This window comes from Pterocles gutturalis, unplaced genomic scaffold (genome assembly GCF_000699245.1).
Source record: "Pterocles gutturalis isolate BGI_N339 unplaced genomic scaffold, ASM69924v1 scaffold12197, whole genome shotgun sequence".
Taxonomy (NCBI): domain Eukaryota; kingdom Metazoa; phylum Chordata; class Aves; order Pterocliformes; family Pteroclidae; genus Pterocles; species Pterocles gutturalis.
In genome coordinates, this window is record NW_010110347.1 from 92,382 (window position 1) to 112,277 (window position 19,896).

At 41.6% G+C, this 19,896-nt stretch overlaps 1 protein-coding gene across 1 annotated transcript in view; it reads right to left on the bottom strand.

Moving 5' to 3' along the window:
- The window catches only part of LOC104461672 (transmembrane protein 132B-like), a gene marked incomplete at its 3' end in the record, with an annotated part of 132,118 nt that overhangs the window by 77,192 nt on the left and 35,030 nt on the right, over positions 1-19,896 (bottom strand). The window contains exon 2 of the mRNA XM_010073336.1: positions 15,575-15,715. Within this exon, the coding sequence (XP_010071638.1) occupies positions 15,575-15,715 (141 nt within the window). The remainder of the gene's footprint in view (positions 1-15,574; positions 15,716-19,896) is intronic.

The following is a 19,896-nucleotide window of genomic DNA, read 5'->3' on the forward strand; positions in this document are numbered from 1 at the left end:
CCAAGACAGGAAATCAAATGACCACTTTCAGAAGACAGATAGCTTATGCCTGAAAACATGGAAGCCCTCCTTACCACGGCATGCAGTCCAACTGTTCCTAATGTAAGGGCTCTAAGAGCAGCCCTCCTCTGCATCATCAACATGAAAAATCACATTCTCAAACCTGTACATTCATGAGCTTATTCTAAGGATTCATAAAGTTTTTAACCATTCTTTCTTTGATTCGTCATCTTTTGAGTCTCATGAAATTTTCGAGATTTTTCATCAGTCGCAACAAGCAGAATCTTATGTTTAAATGCAAGTGGAATCCTTCATCAAAATCACTTGACTTCAGGAGTCAGTGACTTAGAATGTAAGTATTTGAAAAGACACGATAAAAATTGCAAGACTTGTCAATATGCATCACCACCACTACTTAATTTAACTCCTCTGTACATAAGAGTACCAGCATTGTCCTAGTATTTTATGGTAAGCAGAACTACAGCAGAAGTTAACCTCATTCATGTACTCCACAGAGAGCCTACGTATCACACAAGTCACTCCTCTAGAGCATTTTGAAAACATACAGAGGAGTTTAACCAGTTACCCAAGGGCCAGGTGCAGATCAGGGAACAATTCAACCCTGACTGACCCCAGGGTCTGGGCTTCTGAAGAGCCTTCATTATACACAACACCATTTCGCACCTGGCCAGAAGTGAACATGAGTGTTCATCCAGAGACCCAATTAAAGCTCTAGTTAAAAGAAAATTAAGACTCAGGTACAGTATGTACAAATGAGTAAACAAAAGCTGCCCTGCCTTCTGGGGCAAAGTCTGTCTCCAGTGTTATATGCTACCCAGCACCAAGCACGTTATTTGCAAATATTAACAACTGACTAGAGCTTTGAATGGCAAGAAATCAAGTGATTAGCTATGACCAGAAACGGGTCTGTCCTCACCTCATCAGATGAAGAGTTGTTTCCCAGCTTTTGTCAAACATCAGCTGCTGGTATGAACTCCAGGGTTTCACTCCTGATCTCCCAAAATTAAGTGGTGCAACATACATTAAGAAAGCCCAGTAACATGAGACCTTCATGAAGAACACTTTCCAACTGCTTAGGAAATGACAACCTAGTTGGCAGCTCTATAGAAAATATCCCAAAAGCTAATTAAAAGGCTCCTCCTAGACCAGGGGCCCTAACCCTGCCATATCCCAACTGCAAGACACACTTCATATTCCAGAAGGCATCTCCCACATAATGGTTTAGCAACCTACACTGTTGCCAGGAATAGAAAAGTACATCAGACTTAAGCAATTAAGTTTTTCTGTGCTACATAAGCTGGAGAAGAACCATACAAAGAAAACGGCGGAACAGAAAATGAACAGGATGGATTACAGGCATCAGCATTAACAGATAAAATAATAGCTTCTTTCTTTCATTCAATAATATATTTGGAGGAATAAAGCCTGTGCTGACAAAGAAAAATGTAACAAGTGGGACGACAAATAAACTTGCAGTTAGCATTCATTTTGTCAGAGAGAGTTCAAAATTCATCTTAAGATTCACGTTTTGTAGGAAATTTCTACCTAGGTCACAGACTTATCCTACAATTTGGGGTCAACACAAACCTTTAAATTGAATTTTATTTGGAACGGGAGGACAGATGGAGCTAATGAAGGTTAGGCATGCCAAAAAACTTTTTAATTTTGTATTTAAGCATGAGGTATTAGTGGAAAAAAAGAGAATAAAGAATAAACTGGGGCTTTTGTGTGTTACTGTGCTTTGTTAAAAAAAAAAAAACAACCTTCTGTATAGAATAAAAGGTACTAGAATCTAATCAACTGCTCACAGCAGGAATCCAGAAGTACCACTTACGGTGTGCAGCAGACTGACATATAATCATGGCTGAAACAGAATTACAGCTCACATCACCACATCAGTTCTGTTGATCTCTGCTGGAGCTTGGGGGTGGAGGAAGAGGCGGAGGGAAGAAGTCCAGCAAACATCCCCTCATCCAAAAAGTAAAACTTGAGGACTAACCGACGCCAACCCAAAAGCTTCACAAATTCACTGAATCACAAGAGGCAAAAGCACAAATTGTCCCACTGCAGGTGATCAACTTCTTGTTCCATTCAATTGGTTGAAAGAAATCCTGCTCCCACCCTTCCAGTTCTCCAGCTCTTTATGATATTTATTGTTATTATATACTTTTAAGAAAAGATCAGGGAGCTTGTTCTGTAAAACACAAAGAAAGGAGCCCTACAGTGTTTTTAAATGCTTGTGAGAAGAATGAAAGTACAAATGCCTGGGCATCTCCAAACCAACAGAAATCTGCTGGTATTTTCAGCTTCTAAGAACATATTTGACATTTTTTTTTTTTCCCATCCATTGTAGTCCTTTCAGAACATGCATATGTTTACCTGGCTTGGGGTAAAAATATATGTAAAACATGATTAATTGGAAAAGTTGAGCAGATTGTGGATTGGCCAACAGGAACGGAGCTGCAGCCCTGCACTTGACCCATTCTGCTCTGCCGCTGCCCACACAAAATGAAAGGGCACCTCCTGCAGCCACGCGAGGCTGACCACATGGGCTCCATCACATGCTGTGACGTGAACCACCTTTATCCAGTTGGACTGAGTATTCTGAGAAACTTGGGAAAGCGCAGGGAGGGCAGTACTGTTGGTTGCCATACCAAGAGTAAAAGTGGTTTTTATATTGCATTTATGACAGCCTTCTTCCCAGAGGCCAAGGACTGATATCGCCCCAATGACGGCATCATTTCACAAAGTATTGAACACAGTTGACAGAAATGCTTTTGTGGGATGGAGCATATACTGTGATGAAGGCCTGAACTTAAAAAAACGTAATGAATGAGAAAAAATAGATGTTCTAGGGTGAGTAACGAGGAACAGAGCACTTCTATCTGGCTAAATCAGGTGCTAGACTGGGACAGTCAGGTCCTATTTTGTGCAAGCAGGTGGTAAGTTTTCAATGTTATTGAACTCCAACAACTCTCAGTCTAATATCTAGACTACTGGCCACATTGCGGAGGAGCTGAGCACCCCATTTAGAAAAACTAAAGGCATACAAAGCAGAGCAGACAGCTGCTCTTTGGCTTCGTGAACTTCAGCTGAGGCTCTGTAATGAGCTCTCCAAAAGCCTAGCCCTGAACCAAGTACAAGTCTACTGAGACCTTCTGAAGACAGCATCCTACGTGTGCACGCAGTGCCTAACACAGATGCCAGAGATAGAAAAGACTTTTGGAATACTATTGTATCCATTAATAAACAGTTCATAAACAACAGGAATAGGATGACAACCAGTAATCAAATGAAAATGTTCGGTATGTCAGAAGTGAAAAAGGAGAATAAGGATGGAAACAATTTTCCTTAAAAAACTGGGTTTAAGAGATACATTCTTTTCACTTCAGGCAAAAATCTCGTCTTTTTGAAAACTGCAGGATTACAAGATCCATCTCCCCAACAGTCCAGGGGTGAAGGCACTCACCTATAATGTTGGAAAAACAGCCTCATACCCATGAACTACCTAAGTCACTATTTTTCCATTGTTACACTTCTAAGTTTATACAGAAGCAACAGGAAAACCCAATTAATGCATTTTCACCAGCTTGGGGTAGGTTAATTAGGACAACACTCCGCAAAACAGAGTCAATATTTGCCAAGGGCTACCACTCAGCTAAGCCATGACTTGAACCAAGGGAAAAGCTGTGCTATCCCAGATAACAGACCCAGCTGACAAATCCCACAAATTATTAACTCCTTTATGGTATCAAAAGGGAAGCAAAAAGTTTCCAAGAAACAAAGGCTTGGATAACCTCACTCCATCTAATATTTGTCTAATGTAGATGTATCCATCTGAGCTAACCCAGCAGCCTCCCTGTATGTTCTGTGCAAACAAAAACAAAATCATACCTGGAAGCACTGAACCTGACCCAGCCACCTCCCCCTGTAGGCACCCAAATGCCTCTTCCAGCCTCAACACACGAATCCCACTGAAAACAGCTGAGTATATACTGTAGCAAATCCAATTTCATGCCAGTATGCTGCTACAGTACAGAATTAATATCTGCCACAAGAAAGTGGCGAAATACAGAGAAGATAAAAATACCCCATCTCTCATGCTATGCCCTTTTTGGAAGGCTCTTGAAAGAAGTTATTTTATCGCACAATGTGTTGGTCAGCAGGGAGTCGCGAGGGGTTGTTCACTGAATAAATAACAGCTTTCATTATGAAGGCGATCACAGTCAACATGTTCCATACTCATCATTACCTTTCTTTTTTTAAAAAAAAATATTATTATCTACTTTTCCTTCATGACAAGGTTTGGGAGAGACAGATGATCCATCAGCCTATCTGCTGATTTTTAATGACAGCATTTTGCATTCATTATTCCCTACTTAAATAGCTCTTTTTAAAAGTGGAATAACTTATTTCCTCCTCTTGTCACTAGAGAAATTAAATGGTACACCATTAAGAAGAGTTCTTGTCTACCAAAAAGATACACCAGTCACAGATTTAGAAAACCGGCATGGATGAAAATTGCCTAAGAGAGAGTGAAAATAGGAGCCAGTATCTCCAGATACCTCCACCATCCACTCACTGCTGAGGTCAATAACTTCTAGAGTTACAACTCCCAAGAGAAAAGACCAAATAACTCTTTTTGATTGCACAATGCTGAGCATTCCACTGGCCAAAGAGACAAAAACGTGCTAAGCATGTGGGTGATGCAAGGTAGCCACCTTCCTAGCTGAGAGTAACAGGGACACTTGCTGGGGGGAGCCTGGCAAAGCCTCGCTCTCATCCCGCCCTTGCAGCAGCACTGTGAAATGCCGTAGCAGAAAGCATGCAACGCCGGCGGTCCTGCTATTGCCCACCAGCCTGACACAACCTTAGCAAACACCAGGGAGGATCTGTGTGTGCTGTCCTCAGCTCAGGGCCGCTCATGGCACAGGCACAGGCTAAGCGGCAAAAAATGCAGCACCCAGATACATGCAGAAGAGCACTCCCCAACAACAAAGCTTTTTATGAGACTTGCAGGTGCCAAGCTTTTGAGCCCAGTGAGTCCAAGAGCTTCTGAAGAATCAAACCTGTTCATTAATTATACCAATAAAAGCTACTGGCAGTTGGTTTTAAGGAAAGCTTTTTTGCTAAAGGTTTAGCGATTTGCCTTAATGACTGCAATATTTCACAGCAAACCCCTTAACAAGTATCCTGGGAAAATCCACCCAGACCAAATTGTACAGAAAGAACAAATACAGCTTTCAAGTACCGGTGTGCAAGTTCCCAAAGGCAATATGTCCAAGTTTATAATAAAACAGTGTCCTACATTTTCAGCCAGGTGACAAGGGGAACATAACTCTTCTATTACAGGCCAGGTGAGAAGAGCTGGATCAACAGTCCTGATGCAAGTTTCCCCTCTCCAACAGGGAAGCTGCCACGGTCCAATGTGCTCCCCAGTACTTTGCCTCTTGCCACAGCGCTTTCCTGTTATCAGTGCTCCCTGGAAGGTCCGTTTTATCTCTGCCCTTTCTGTACTGGCACAAGCTGCCCTCTGGAGCGGTATAAGCTCTACACCAGAGGACCGGACACACCGGAGGACCAAGGGTCTTGTAAACGTGCCCAAGTCTCAGTTGACAGATTCATTGCATTAATGAATGGGTGAAGGCTCTTAGCTTAAGTCTGACTTAATGTTCATCTCAAGTGAACAGTGAGGTTTAAAAGAAACAAATAAAAATCATATGCTGACACTGACAGAAGTATCATCCAATTTTTACTTTTTCATTGTAAAAGAGTTTATAACTTTCTAAATTATAAACACAGGTGAGGAATCTCACTGGCAAAATGACTGAAAAATTCTAGCTAAAGCATCAAATATAAAAATAATTTTTAAAATAATTTTGCATAAAAAGTAATTTATGCACAGGTAATGCTGTGGTGTTTTATAATGTATTTAGCACAGAGGATTTAAATAAAACAAAGTAACAATATTTGCCTGTCTAGCAGCAGCACCTCCTAACAATAAAATGAGTTTAAATTTTGGCTAAATGCCTAATAAATGAGTTGTTAGCTTTTGTACTTTAATGCACTGGCTGTTAAGTAAGCAAGTCAACACATCTCAAACGGAATTTAAATGTGTGCAGTATGCTCCGCTACAAGTCAAACTCATAAACTGGTAAAAGTGGAAATTCAACATACCTCAAATACCAGCTCCCCGATTTCACATTCATTCAATAATCTTTTTCAGTCCTATTATATCGAAGAATAATCCAATTATGGTACTTAAATCTCTGTGTACAGTTGCCAAAAATAAATTCCTTAGCAACACTTCCAACATACTCAGAAAGGTTTCTGCACTAGAGAAGATTTCTGTTTCTGATTTTCACAATATTTTCAGGTGTGACACACTAATGCTTCTCATTATATATATGTCTTGATGGTAAGCCATGTTATTTTCCGCATATTACTGTCTCTAATTGCTAACTCTGAGTATCTTCTTTATCATTATACCTAGCATCAACAGAACCAAGGCAGGTACTTAAAACCAAGTACGTACTTAAGTGGCACTCTACATAAATGTGCTCTTCTGCATCTAGACTTAAGTTTGCCAAAAGAATAGTTTCTAAACTGGGACTATACAAGTACAATATTTACAGAAGAATCGGGTAATGCTTTTGTGGCATAACAGTTTTGATCACGTCTTCTCCCTCCCTGTAATCTCATGGAAACTCTCCCATCCGTAAGGTGATGGAAGATATCTGAAGGTGCTGCACAGATACTTAAATATGTCCAATCTACACATTTATGAGATTAACTGTGACTAAGAATTGTGTTTCCTGGATATTCAGATCAGCATACACCTAGAAAAAGGCTTCTTGAAGTCTAAATTATCAAAGGAGCAAAAAAGGTGACTAAATTATAGAAACAAAACCCAAAAATTCAACACACATTTGCTTTTGGTTCCTTGAGTCAGAACATCTGTTACAAGAGCAATGAGCTCAGCAGCCATGCTTACTTGGGCTTTATCACTCAGTCTTATGTTATCAATTAAGCACAGCTGGAATGTGCATACATAGCTGCTCAAAGCTTTAGAAATTTTCCAGAACTGTACAGATGGTCACGGACCTCCTGTGCTAACTCACGTGCAGTCATCCACATGACCATTAACACATCCTGCTTAGGAAATAACTGACAGGAAGGTGGTAGAGACTCGGAGAAGCCCATTGATTCTTGAATATGTCATCACTCCCTTTGGCATCCAATATGGAAAAAGCACACAAGCACCAATGGATGAATAACTAGTTGAACAGTCATTCACTCATCAGCATGCATTTGGAATTTGCTCCCAGCCTCCCTGACATATTCTTACAGCCCTAATTATGCAGACTACCCTACCCTGAAATTAAACTTTTCCAACTGTTACATCAGTATTAAGATTCACATCTAGGAATGATACACCCCAAATGAAGCTAATTAGGTCAAATTAAAAAACAAGGCTCATTTCAGAATGATTGGGCTCATCTTTCAAAAGAAGCACCACTCAGAATAGGCTTTGGATCAGCTTCTGTGGATCGTACTTGTGAAGAGTTTATTTAAGCCACTTGCATGCATCAAGGAAGAGACCAAATGATCAGCAAGTTCCACCGATTTCCTTTTTTGTTTGGGTTTTGTTTTTTTTTTTTTTTGCTTTTTATTGCACAAAAAACAAAGTCAGCTATTAAGAAGTGGCTTCCATTTGTCCTGTAACACCTAAACTGCCAGTGCAGAAAGAGGAGACCAAAATCGAAAGGGCTTAAAATTATAAACTAAAAATTTGCCTGTCAAATCATCTCCAGAAGTAGGACCCAGACTTCTGGAAGAAAGTCTTCAGCCACAAATACAGCTGACAAACAACTGCCTGATATACATCAAGCAAGTTGACCAAGGAATCAGAATTAACATTTTTTTGAGCTAAAGATCAAAACTGGTCATCAACATGACCAGGTGGTCAAACTCATATGTTCCTTTTCTCATTATAAAACTGCTATTGTCCTAATTTTCTTCCCATCGCTACGAAAAAGGTAGAGGATGGTATGCAAGAAGGAACTTGCTACTTCTCAGCACACATTCTTCTACACCCACGGAATTTTCTCTTTTCCTCAGTCTGAGTCTTTTAGTTCCCCAGGCTCCTGCTCACCAAGATAGCCCAACTTTGAAGCTTCTCCTGTAACATCATACCTACCCTGTACAAAAATAGTTTGTAATCAGAGGCTATTCTACCCAACAGGGCAGGTAGAAATATTGTTGAGGCATAACCAAATCTTCTAAGCAAGATGCAATTCTTAGAAGATAAAAAAAATATTTTTCCCATTCACTGTATGCCAATAAAACAAAAGCCGTCAAAAGGAATTTTCTGCATAATTCTCTGGATTTCCACAATTTCTACTAGTTTGGCAAGTTAAGAGATCTTTATCAAATGTTAATTTTTAAGTCATTTTCACGCCTCTGTTTGTATTGTATCATCTTACTCCACTGAATACAGGTGAATACTGTTGAGTTCTTCCAACAAGCTGTTCTTCGTTTTCCAGATTTTCAAGAAAACGGTATATTTACTTTGTCAGGATTCCCTGCTGCACTGCGCAACAGGTTTTTCCAACTATCAAAGGTATATTTGTTGAAAAAGATATCCTTGGGTCATAATAAAGGTACCATACCAGCACAGGAAGGATAGAATAAGAAGAGTCACTAAGTCATTACCTTCTTGGGCTGGTGAACTGGGGCCAGGAAGCAATTACCTGGACTACCAGTCAGTAATCCCTCTGACCCATCTCTACTGGAGTCTTTACCAGAGCAGCAGTGAGCCTAACAAAGAAAGAGGAAGAAACAGGCATCCGAAAGAGCTGGCTGGCCAGGAGAGAATTCACGTGGTTACCAGGCTATTAGGCTCCCAACAGGAGATGGACAGACCATTTCATTGTTCTTGGCCTTGAACGGGGAAAAAAAACAGAGACAAAAAATCCCTCCAGAAATGATACTTTCCTATTTGATCCTAGAACCACAGTTTTCTACAATAAGTTGCTCTTCCTACTGCTGTTAATTTGTCTATTATTTTTTTATGTCCTCTCTAAGCTACTGTGAGGTGTCAGTGCTTTTATCTTACAGAAACATTTTCAAGCAGGCTTGGGTTCTTTTATACAAAAAGGCATACATGTAAAGAATAAAGGTTAGTTAAAATTCTTGTAACTGGGGTTTTCTTTGTGAGTCTATTGAGTCATTTATGTCTGAAAATGTGTGTGGATGCTTCTCACTGGAACACTCTTTACACAAAGGCGAACAGACTCCATCACTCATAATAGAGGTCACAACCTTAAAACTGGTGCATTAAAGATAAAATCCTTTTCATCAGTGGCTCAAGAGACAGTGCTGTCTTGGGGTCTGGCCAAAGGCCAGAGAACGAACTCCTGCAGGATCTATAGGCCACGTGCGCTCTACATTCAAAGCACATTTCTTAGCCCATGACACCTCTGACCTAAGAAAAGCAGCAAGTGCATAAGAATAGGAGGGAAACACTCAAGCCAGTACACTGCACCACATAGTCTATGACTTCTTCCCACACTTTAAGCTCCTCTATTTTTTAATTCAAAACCTTCCTTTTCAAAGTAGCTGGAGTTTGGCTTCACAGAACTATGGCTTTCATGGTGGAAAGAGGTCCTAAGGAAGTCTGGCGACTCCACCTGCATCAGACCAGCCTGGCAGGGGGGGACAGCCATTAGCTTTCCCTTCCCCATCTCCCTGGCTTTTTCCCCTCAGCTCTTCTCTATTCTCTTCTGTCTGCTTTACACATCTCCTTGTGTTTCTTTGCTCCCTCCGCTCCTCTTACTCATTCACTCTCGTACTATGTGAACTTAATGGCATCCAGCCCACTGCCTTTGCATGGGCTAAAATAAGCCAGAGCAAAGCTGTCTGTCTGTACCAGTTACTGCTCCCTTGTGTAAAGCAACACACCAACTGATTGCCTGTCAGCCAACTGCTGCCGCTCATGGCACTTTACATGCTCAGTGTCCTGGGGCCAAGCAAGCTCCTTTGGCAATAAACGCATCAGTGTGTGTTTCACTGCGTGTCCCGATGCCTTCCCCAGCGTGGTTAACAGCACGCTGCTGTGTGCTGCCACCCATCTTTATAGGCTTATTTCTTTTACAGAAGCAACCAAACTCCTCATTCCAGCATCAGCATGCCCTGTGCTGTACCAACCAAGAGCACAGCCACTCCAGACACAATCCAGCTGCATCCTCAGAGGGCCAAGTCACTGCTGTGAATCCACCCGTCAAACAACCAGGACTGCAGCAGGCTCTGTTCTGGAGACAGTGGGAATCTCTGCACCACATTGCCATTTCTTGATGGTGTATGAGCTTGCAGGCAACACAGGATCCAAGAATGTCATTCTGGAGCAGAGTGGTGGGGAATTTAGCTCAGAAACACCCCCAAAAAACCGTGAGAGAGAGTTCAAATCTGGCAGAGACAGTGTTGGGTACAGCCAGGTTGCTTGCTGCCCTCGGTAAAGGGGGGACTGGAATATGTAGCGGGGAAAATGGTTATTTCCCACAATATAAAGGGATAAGAGTCTCAAGGCCACTTGTCAAAGTGAGGAAAGAAGACAGAACCTCAGCTCTTATTTTCAAGACATATCCACAGCTTTAAAAACAAAACCAAATGATGCAACATCTTTGCTCAGCTGATCATCAGCTCCAGTAACACGTTTGCTTTAAATAAATAGATGCACATATCTGAACACCTATTAAAATGGTAAAGAAATTGAATGAACAATATAGAATCTTAATTTTTTTATTCAAGTTTAAAGACAGATGATGTAAAATGCCAGACAGCTGAGCTGGTCTGCATCAATTAATAAATATAAATTTCCAGGCAACAGAATAAATACTTGAGGACACTTGAAAAAAAATCCCACTGAAGATTTCACCCTCCCTACTTCTGCATTCTGACTCTCCCTCATACAAGCTGAATTTATGCAGTGATGGACATCCTGAGATATGGAAACTGCATTGTAGACATGGAGATAAAATAATCCCTAAATTAGAAGAATCAGTTTGGTCTCAATAACACTATACTCGGCACTGCAGGTAAAATCAATTTCATTAACTTTGATAGCATAAATATTAACTTTGCCAGCTAGCATAAGTGTAACCTTTCTGATTAAAGTACTAGTTTGTCAGAGAATCAGGCTCTCCTCACCTGGTAATAATCCAATACAATTTAATGACAGTTTTCCTGAGTGAGGAAAATGATCTCTTCATATACTCCCTTTCAAAGCAGAGTTGCAACTCTCTGCCCTAAGTTTTTGTGTTCGTGCCATCTCGTCCCTCCTTAACCAAAGGCCAGGTCACATTCAGTTTTTGTTCTTCAGCTTTCCAGCAAGGAGAGTCTGAGCACCATGAAATATGTTGTATTGTCGGCCTTTCAAATGAGACCATCGAAACCCACCTCCTGCTCACCAATGATTTGAAATCCTATGAAATTCTAAATCCTATTGGCAAAGTTCCTGAAATCCCATTCCTCTGGATATCAGCGCTGAGTTATGGGGTACAGTAGCTTGCCAAAGAGAGACTATGCTCTCTGGGCATCTCTTCAAGCCCTCTTGCCCTAGTCCTACTGAAGCCTAATTTGTGGCATGTTCCTGAGATGCTTCCAGAGAACTCTGAGGTGCAAAGGACAGAAGAAGTGCAAGGCTCAATCCATCTTTTGGCAAATACAGTGGAAAAAGCCTGCATGATCTTTACAAAAATAGGATCCATTTTCTGGAAGCCATGAAGGATTTGTGTCTGGTAGACTCCCAAATTCTGGCCTTGTATTTTAAAAGCATTTTTTGCAATAATTCAACATATAGCCCTACACCACAAGTTAAGATCCCAATCCTTCAAAACCACAGCTATTCTGCATAGAAGGCTGAAAGCACTCGATTGTTATCTAAACCCACCAGCCCTGACCTTCCTGTACTCCTCACAAGAGGCACTCTGCACTCAATGCAGAAATCCATGAAGATCCTTTCCTTCAGATGGGCCCCAGCTGCAGGCATAATGCAAGGGTATTTGTATTTGAAGTAGAAGCTGTGTCTTTTTGAAACAAAACACTCTGCTGCTTCAACTAACCCTACCACAATGAGATTCACAGAGTTCTGCCCCAAGGAGAAAATACAAGGGAGAATAAATGCGGATGACAACAATCAATCTGCTCGCTCAATGAGCTACCAAGAAAGTCCTTAGAGGTGGCAGCAATAAGGGCAAAGCGAGGCTCCACACAGATCAGACTAGATGTGTGCATATATACTTGTGTGTGTATATTTAAAATAAATCTTTCCTTTTTATGCTCTTTGTTCGACCACACTATCAAAAAGAGGTTTTAAATACAAGCATACGGGACTACTAAAGAGGTGAATTTATGAATGTATTCGTAACAAAACACACTCTGGAAAGCTTTAATCTATGAATTGTGACAACCTTGGACAAAATGGATTTTTAATAGAATATAATGTAAACTGCCTGAAACATTGTGATAAGGAAATTTTTTTTTTAAGCAATGCACAGAAAAGGCATGATGCACTCTGCATGAGAGGAGGAAAGGTCTTAATTTAAAGCATTTTAATGAACACTCAATTTGCGTAGGGAAATGTGAGAAATGGAGATGAAAACCTCATGATAACAATACCACTGCAGAGGGGAGAAGGAGAAAGATTAGAAAAGTAAGCAAATTTGAAAAGGCTCCAGCCGATAACACCGGCTAAAAGGAATGCAGACTGGATTATGAACATGTCACAGTGCAAAGCCACCGCTCTCCTTGCAGGCAGTGTCTGTCGGTGGCTCTTATCAGAGTTGCACACTGGGGAAGAAAGAGCAACCGAAGTGCAAAGCAGCAGAGAACAGACCTCTCTCTGAGCTAAGGGCAATGAGGATAGTCAGAGATTTCAGGGAATGCAGCTGGGACCAGATGGAGTTTCTCCCTTTCACTGCACCCCCCAGAGCTGTGCCAGCCCAGCCAGCCTGCAGGGCTGCCGGGGCTTTCTGCCCCCTCGCAAAACCCACCAGAGGCTGCAAAACCAAAGCAAACTGGCTAACTCTGGGAAAGCCAGCTGGGACCAGAGGCTCAGTCCTGGCTTACCCACTTCCCTACTACCAGTGTAAGGCCAGCAAAATCAGCAGAACTGAAATTACTTCCAAATGAGAAAAAACTATCTCCCCCAAGGTAGATAACAATTCTGTTTACTAATAGCTTCTGCTCTGCAATGAAAGAGATTGATCCTGCACTCTCGCTCATACATAAACTGCCTTTAATGAAGCTCCTTGAATTACTAAAAAGGAGGAACAGATGAATCGGGTCTAGTGATGGTTTGCCACATTGACCTTAACAGAAGAAAGTTCAGGTCTCTGCTCATTTAAATGAAACACCAGAACCCCCCACTTAACATTCTTCAAAAGAAACAAGAGGGCCACCATTATTGACCAAAAAGGCAAATTAAAGGAAAGATCAAAGTTAAATATTTACTCTAAGCACTACAATATTTGCAAATCTGGAAATGATCTTGCAGCAGTTTCTATTTGCATACTTTAATTAATCCAAAAATATTAAACTAATCTCACAAAGGGAAGGGTCAAAGTATTAATTAACTTGAGATTCATTGCTTTTGTGCAATTTAACAGTTCAACACAAAGCAAAAACCAGTTTTAATAAAAACTGAGTTACTGTGACAGGTATAATTTCATGGATTAGTGAAACCACGTACAAGTCAATAAGTTTCAGGGTTTGTCTTTTTTTTCTAACTTTAAAAATAGCTATTTCATTTCAATAGAGAGATTCCTCTGTAACACCAAATGATCTTCAGTTTTCCTTTACCCTCAGCATTTCACTTTCAAATTGATGGCTTTCCACCTTGCTGTGAACAGAACAGAGGTCACATCATGGTTGTTTCAGCAAAAAACCCAACTGCAGTGTTCAGCAGAGAGCAGATACTGCACAACCACCCAGATCAGCCGCCTGAGCTAATCCAGGTTGAGATTCCACTGCTGGAGCCATCGTGTGTCACTGCGCAGCTCCAGAACAAGCGCGGTGGTTGCCCTCTGAGCCAGCGTCTCTGCTGGCTGAGGTCTCCCCCCACCAAACGGACCCACTGGCTTCTTTAACAGCTTTTGGAGGAACTGGGAAATCTTGCCAAAAGACACAAGATTTGGTGACAAAGCATACAGCGCCAAATCCAGCTGCCAGAGCTCTGCTTCATCAGTACAGTGGCTCATGAAACTCCAGCAAAATAAGGATGGAAGGTGGCTAGAACTTACTACATCACCACCTCAGACTTGCAACTTTGACAAATGTGCTTAGGAAACAAGAGGGGACTTCCCCTCCACCCAACCCACCCACCCCCTTTTTTTTTTAAGGGGGAGGAAGTGCATGAAACAGCTAATGAACCGAAAGGTTTGCCTGGCATTTCATGCCAGAAAGCTCTGTAGCATTTAACCGGAGACACTGAGTAGGGACTCACCTCCCCTCACTTCACGCGTTTACAATGCAAATGTCTGCATCCCACTCGGTCGCCTCCTCTCTCTGCATCTTTACTGGAGAGAAGCAGGCGCTTTTCGCTTGCTATTCATCAGGCCTGTTTTACACATCCACCTTAACAGTGCCCGTTTATCCCTGTTGCTAAAAAACACACCCATGGATAAAGAGCCTTCACCTCCACACTTGCATTGCAGGTATCTGGAGCTGGCTGGGATTCATTTGTTCCGCAAATACAGCTTCAGAAACTAAACAGAGAAATTCTCTTTGCCCTCCAAACCACTGTCAACAATCTTCCTAGGTCTAAACAACTACTAACAACCATTTTTCTCCCTTACAGCAGCTTTCAGAAAAATACGGATACAAAAGACTCCTCAAATAAAAATTTTGACATTAAGTTTTGTGATTTCCTAATTATGATACAATTTCAAGCTAAATTTATGCACGGTGTACTCTAAGTGTAGATAACTGCATGATAATGGAACAAAATTGCTTGTATTGTAAAATACATAGTTCTGACTAACAATTTAAATTTCTCATTACCTTTGATAGAGCTTGTGGGAGCATTACCATAACAAACGTACACAGCATTCATGATACAGGTCATAGACACTCGTAGGTGTTTTGCAGCAATAATGAACAACACTTAATAGCAATTACTTTCATAACTTTTCAAATAAAGATGACAGTATTGTCCTATATTGCTCTCAATTATTCTTCATATTTCTCCATTTTAATCCACTTATTTCTGTTGGCTCTTTGGCAACAGGAATTCTCCTGCTGCCCTGAAGGTGCACGAAAAGCAAACATCAGCCAGGACTAGTTGGCTGCCTCCAGTTCAATCAGATCATCTACTTCTGAAACTCAGAAGTGAAACAAGATAAAAGCCCTCATCAGATCACCTACAGCTTTTGCAAGGAAGCTGAGAAGCAAAAGATAGTGCTATTAAAAGAGCAATACGACTCACTAAAGAGGCTACTGTACATCTCTCAGCATTTTAGCAAGGGTTAATGCACAGAAGCGCTTGGCAGCTTACCTGTTCTCTGCGCTGGGGTCGTTGTGCATACACGTTATCGTGGCTGTGGTCCTCGCGCTGTCCGTCTCTTCTTGAACCCCCCACTGGTCTGCATCACTGACTCGGATGTCCACGATCTTCACACCTGGGGCTGTCCTAATTCTGTTGGGGAACAATAGGGACTGCTTTAGTTACAGCTCCCCTAACAAATAAATCTGGAGAGGTAAACAAGGGAGACGAAAGAGGAAATATTCCCTCTTCCATTAGTAACAGGCTGATACATTGCAACTGTAAGCCACTCTGCTTAAAAATATAAAACAGATCCAATCATTTTAAAGAGATGAAGTATGAGTTGCATTATGTGCAAAGCCAGTTAATTTTCAGCTTGAGCAATGTGGAGAGAATAAGAATGCTTTCTGCTTCAGTGGCACCAGTTTGATACAAATGAAACAGATGTGACTGAGAATAAGTTGATTTAATTTGTTGTGTCTGTCCTGCAGTTTAAGATGGAGAATCAGAGCACTGTGATATAAAATACATCCTCCTGCTTGCAAACCTTTGGGAGCAAGGTACCTTTTAATATTAGAGAATTTGCGTGGGGGGAAAAAAAAAATGTTTCACTGCTCAAAGACCACAACGCAGGAAGGAGAGAGAAGGAATACTTTATCCTAGATCCAGGACTGAGGGATGAAAATAATTATGCCATTGTACTAGGATCTATCAAACTCAGTATGTCAAACTCTTGCTGCTGAAAATAATATGATGCTGACATAGAAAACCTTGATTTCCTAAGCATGGCTAAAGTCTGAAAGCAGTTCAGTAGTTGGTAAATGTCATCATTTTTTGGCTTAAAAAAAACTTGCTAAAAAAAAAAAAAGTCCATGCTCTGGTGGGGCTCAGCATTAGGAACAGATTGCCAAGGAACAGGAAACAAACTGCTTTTAATAGCAGGGACTTCATTTGTGCAGCTTGACTCCTTGAAACAAGCCTGGGATTTCAACAGGAGTGCTGCAAGTATGCCTGGAGAACAATTAGGCAGAAAGCAACTGCTGTAGTGCCACATTCACCACTACTGCGACTTAATTAATTAAAAGCAAAGCCAAGAGGGACCTCTTAGTTGTATGGCGGAATGAAACAGCACTGTTGAGACTCGAAGTGTTACTTAAGAGTGAATTGTGATGAATCTGCCCCAATGCCTCACGGCCAGTTGGTGCTCACATTACACCATTAAGAAATTCCTTTAAGTTCTAGCTGAGTTCATGGGTTTGGACCAAAGTAACTTCAAGGCTCAACGGGTGGTCTTTTCCTCTGAGAAGGAATTAATTCATCCTGCTTTTATGACATCCTTATTTTTGCCTATAAGGCTTTACTGACTTGATGGACCAAATCCATGCCTGGCATAATGAATCCGATGAAAAACATTTCCTGGAAGGAGAGAATTTTACTTGATATTTTTCTAATTGTCTCCTTCATGTTCCTCCACAGACATTCATATCTCCAAACAGCATGCCTCAAAGCTTATGTGCCCCTTTCCTATCATCTCCTCTTCTTTTTTTCAGGGGAACATTCATTTATTCTGTAGTAATTACACTGGACCAAATAATTCCTGCAAGACACCTACATGGTTCCATTTCAGACTGGCTTATAATTTACATAAGAGAGAGAATTAGGCCTTCAGCCTTCAGCCTTCAGCAACAGATTCAATAATTTTTTTCCTTAGCCTTAGTCAACCACCCTTGAAAAAAAATCATTAGGGCCTGAAAAAAAAAAAAAAACAATCCGCCACTTTTAAAATTTTTTCTTTCCCAGCCAAAATTATATTTTTAACAAATTTGCCTCCCCACCACCCCGTCAGTTTCTCATGTTTTTCTTGACAACGTCTGGAAACCTCTAACCCAAGTTTCCACCCATGCCAAAGCCCTAGTTAATCAAAGGTTAATTGAAGGACAGAGATACTGGGGGGAGGGTTGGGGAGGGGGGAAGACAGCTGGATTTTGCCCATGATTTCAGGATTCATCAGCCTTTTTCCATCTGTCAGAAGCTTGTTAGTCCTCCTACACAGCTTTTGCGCTTCAGATATCTTCACTCTACAGCGTTTACTTTCTTCTACTCTGATCCGAATCTAGCACATTGGTTTGCCCCAACGAGGATGAAAAGCAACGTGGCACGATTCCCTACCACGCCTGAGCAGGCTATAACCACGCAGGACCCCTGTGCAGGTCCCTTCTGATGGCAACTGAAGCTGCTGCTCCTCTTTACCTCCATCAGTGGTCCCTACACAGCGTAGGGGTAAGGGTGCAAGAACCTCAAATATCCATGTCTATCTACACACCAGGCTGTTCCAACCTCTCCAGACACACTGCACCCCAAAACACTGGTATCCGTCTTGGGCCAAGCCCTCAGGCGTGCCTACCTCCCTCAGCCAGGGAGCTTTGCTTTGTTTCTCTCATGTCTGAATACAGCGCTGAGATGCTTTTGGCCTGTCTGGACAGCAGATGAGGCTCTCCTGGTGCCTGTCCTGTTGGCTCACCACTTGGCTTCTCCTTGAGGGTGCTGTCCCTTAAGAGGAGGCTTTCTGGTTTTTGGCAGTGCTGTCTTGTTGACTGCGCCTGCAGCTCGCACTCGCTGCATATCTGCTGTCTTGCTGGGTTAGCATCAAGTGAACATCACATACTGTGCTCCCCAACTACATTTTCCAAAAATGTCTCAGAACGCTGCATTTTAGGAAAATTTCCAGTCTAATCCCTTGCAATGCATCTGCTCTGGTGGGCTGAGACAAGATGTCATTTTGCATTTTTGGATATCAGTAGAGCCAAGAAGGTTGAAAGAAGGAAGAAACTGAATTCAGCTTCTCACTTGGGAAAAGTCAAGAAATTCAAATTAAACCAGCCTACAGATGGGAAGTTTGAGCCTACTATTCTTCAGATAAGTGATTCACATCTTTAAATCTGTCCCCAAACTCCACCAGCACAAAAATTATTGTAAGTGTTGGGGACTGAGGCTCTGTAAAAGAATAGGAAATTCCAACCAGAGCTGACATGAACCAGAGAAAGGATGGTGAATGGCCAGTGTGTGAGCCCAGGTGCTGGGTTTATTGCCCTGCTCTCTGCCAGGCTTCAATTATAAGCTTGGGTGGATCATCTAGTTTTCTTATACCTCCCTTCCCCACATAGAAAATACTGGTAAATGCTTCTCTTCCAACTCAAAGGGAGCTGTAAGGATAAATAGAATTGCCTGAGAAAAATCTGATGTCCTTTAAATTTACCAGCTGACAAAAATTCTGCCATCTCTGGGCTCAAAAACATGGAAACAATCTACTGAAGTATTTCACAGAAGCATGACCCATGAAGTAACTGTTACCACTAAGACAGCTTAATTTCTTTTTATAAAAGTAATTCTGAAATTAAAAAAAAAAAAATTAAAAAAAACCCACAACCATAAGAGCCAATTGGCAAAACTGACATTTAATTTCCATCACATACCTGCAGTCTGAAAAGCAGACTTTTCAGACAGAAAACTGTCCTGTTAAAAAGCACTTGCCCACCTTTGAAACATCACATGCGGCATTTTGATAACACAATTAGAAGAGATGTAAATGAAACAAAGGAATACTGAATGAGCTCACCAGAATTTAGCCTGCAACAGAGCCCCCACGTTACAGCCTGTATCACGAATGAGGTGATCACAATTTATTCATGATACTCTCTTCTTTAGGGGTGGAGGAGGTCCAACAGCAATGTGACATCCTTAAGCACTGCCCTTCGTGACACTTCTGCCCTAAGACCTTAGGAGGAGATAGCTGGGGAGGGGTGGGGGGAAGTGTCAAAGCTATTCAGAACAGGGAATCAATAAAATAACTGCTTCACAAATGAATTTAGCCCTCTTCTCCAGCTATACATGCACAGCAGAGGAAGCTGCTTTCAATTTAGACTGCAGAACAGATTTGGTATCCCTGGCAGAATTTTGTCCCTGAACGGTGTGTCCTCCATTACTGTGGAATACAAAGATGGAAAGATGATAGACTGAACGGAGCGGGCAAGCAGAAACATCCCCAGCCTGCCAACTTGGAAAGTACTTTAAAATGCAATCCTAGCCTTAAACGTATGCGACCCCATGAATTTGGCTGCTCTAAATCTCTTCTCTCAGTTATTACAACAGAAGGAAAGAAGGTAAAAGCAATCACCAGGGCTGGAAAGTAAGTTAAGGGCTGCAAGAGGGATTTAAACAGCCGAACACTTAGCAGAAGTGGTGCAGGGATGTCCACTGCCTCCCAGTCAATTAGCTGCAAAATCTGAAAGGTAAATACTGGCTTGCAATACACCCCCAGCAACGGCCCTGGCAGC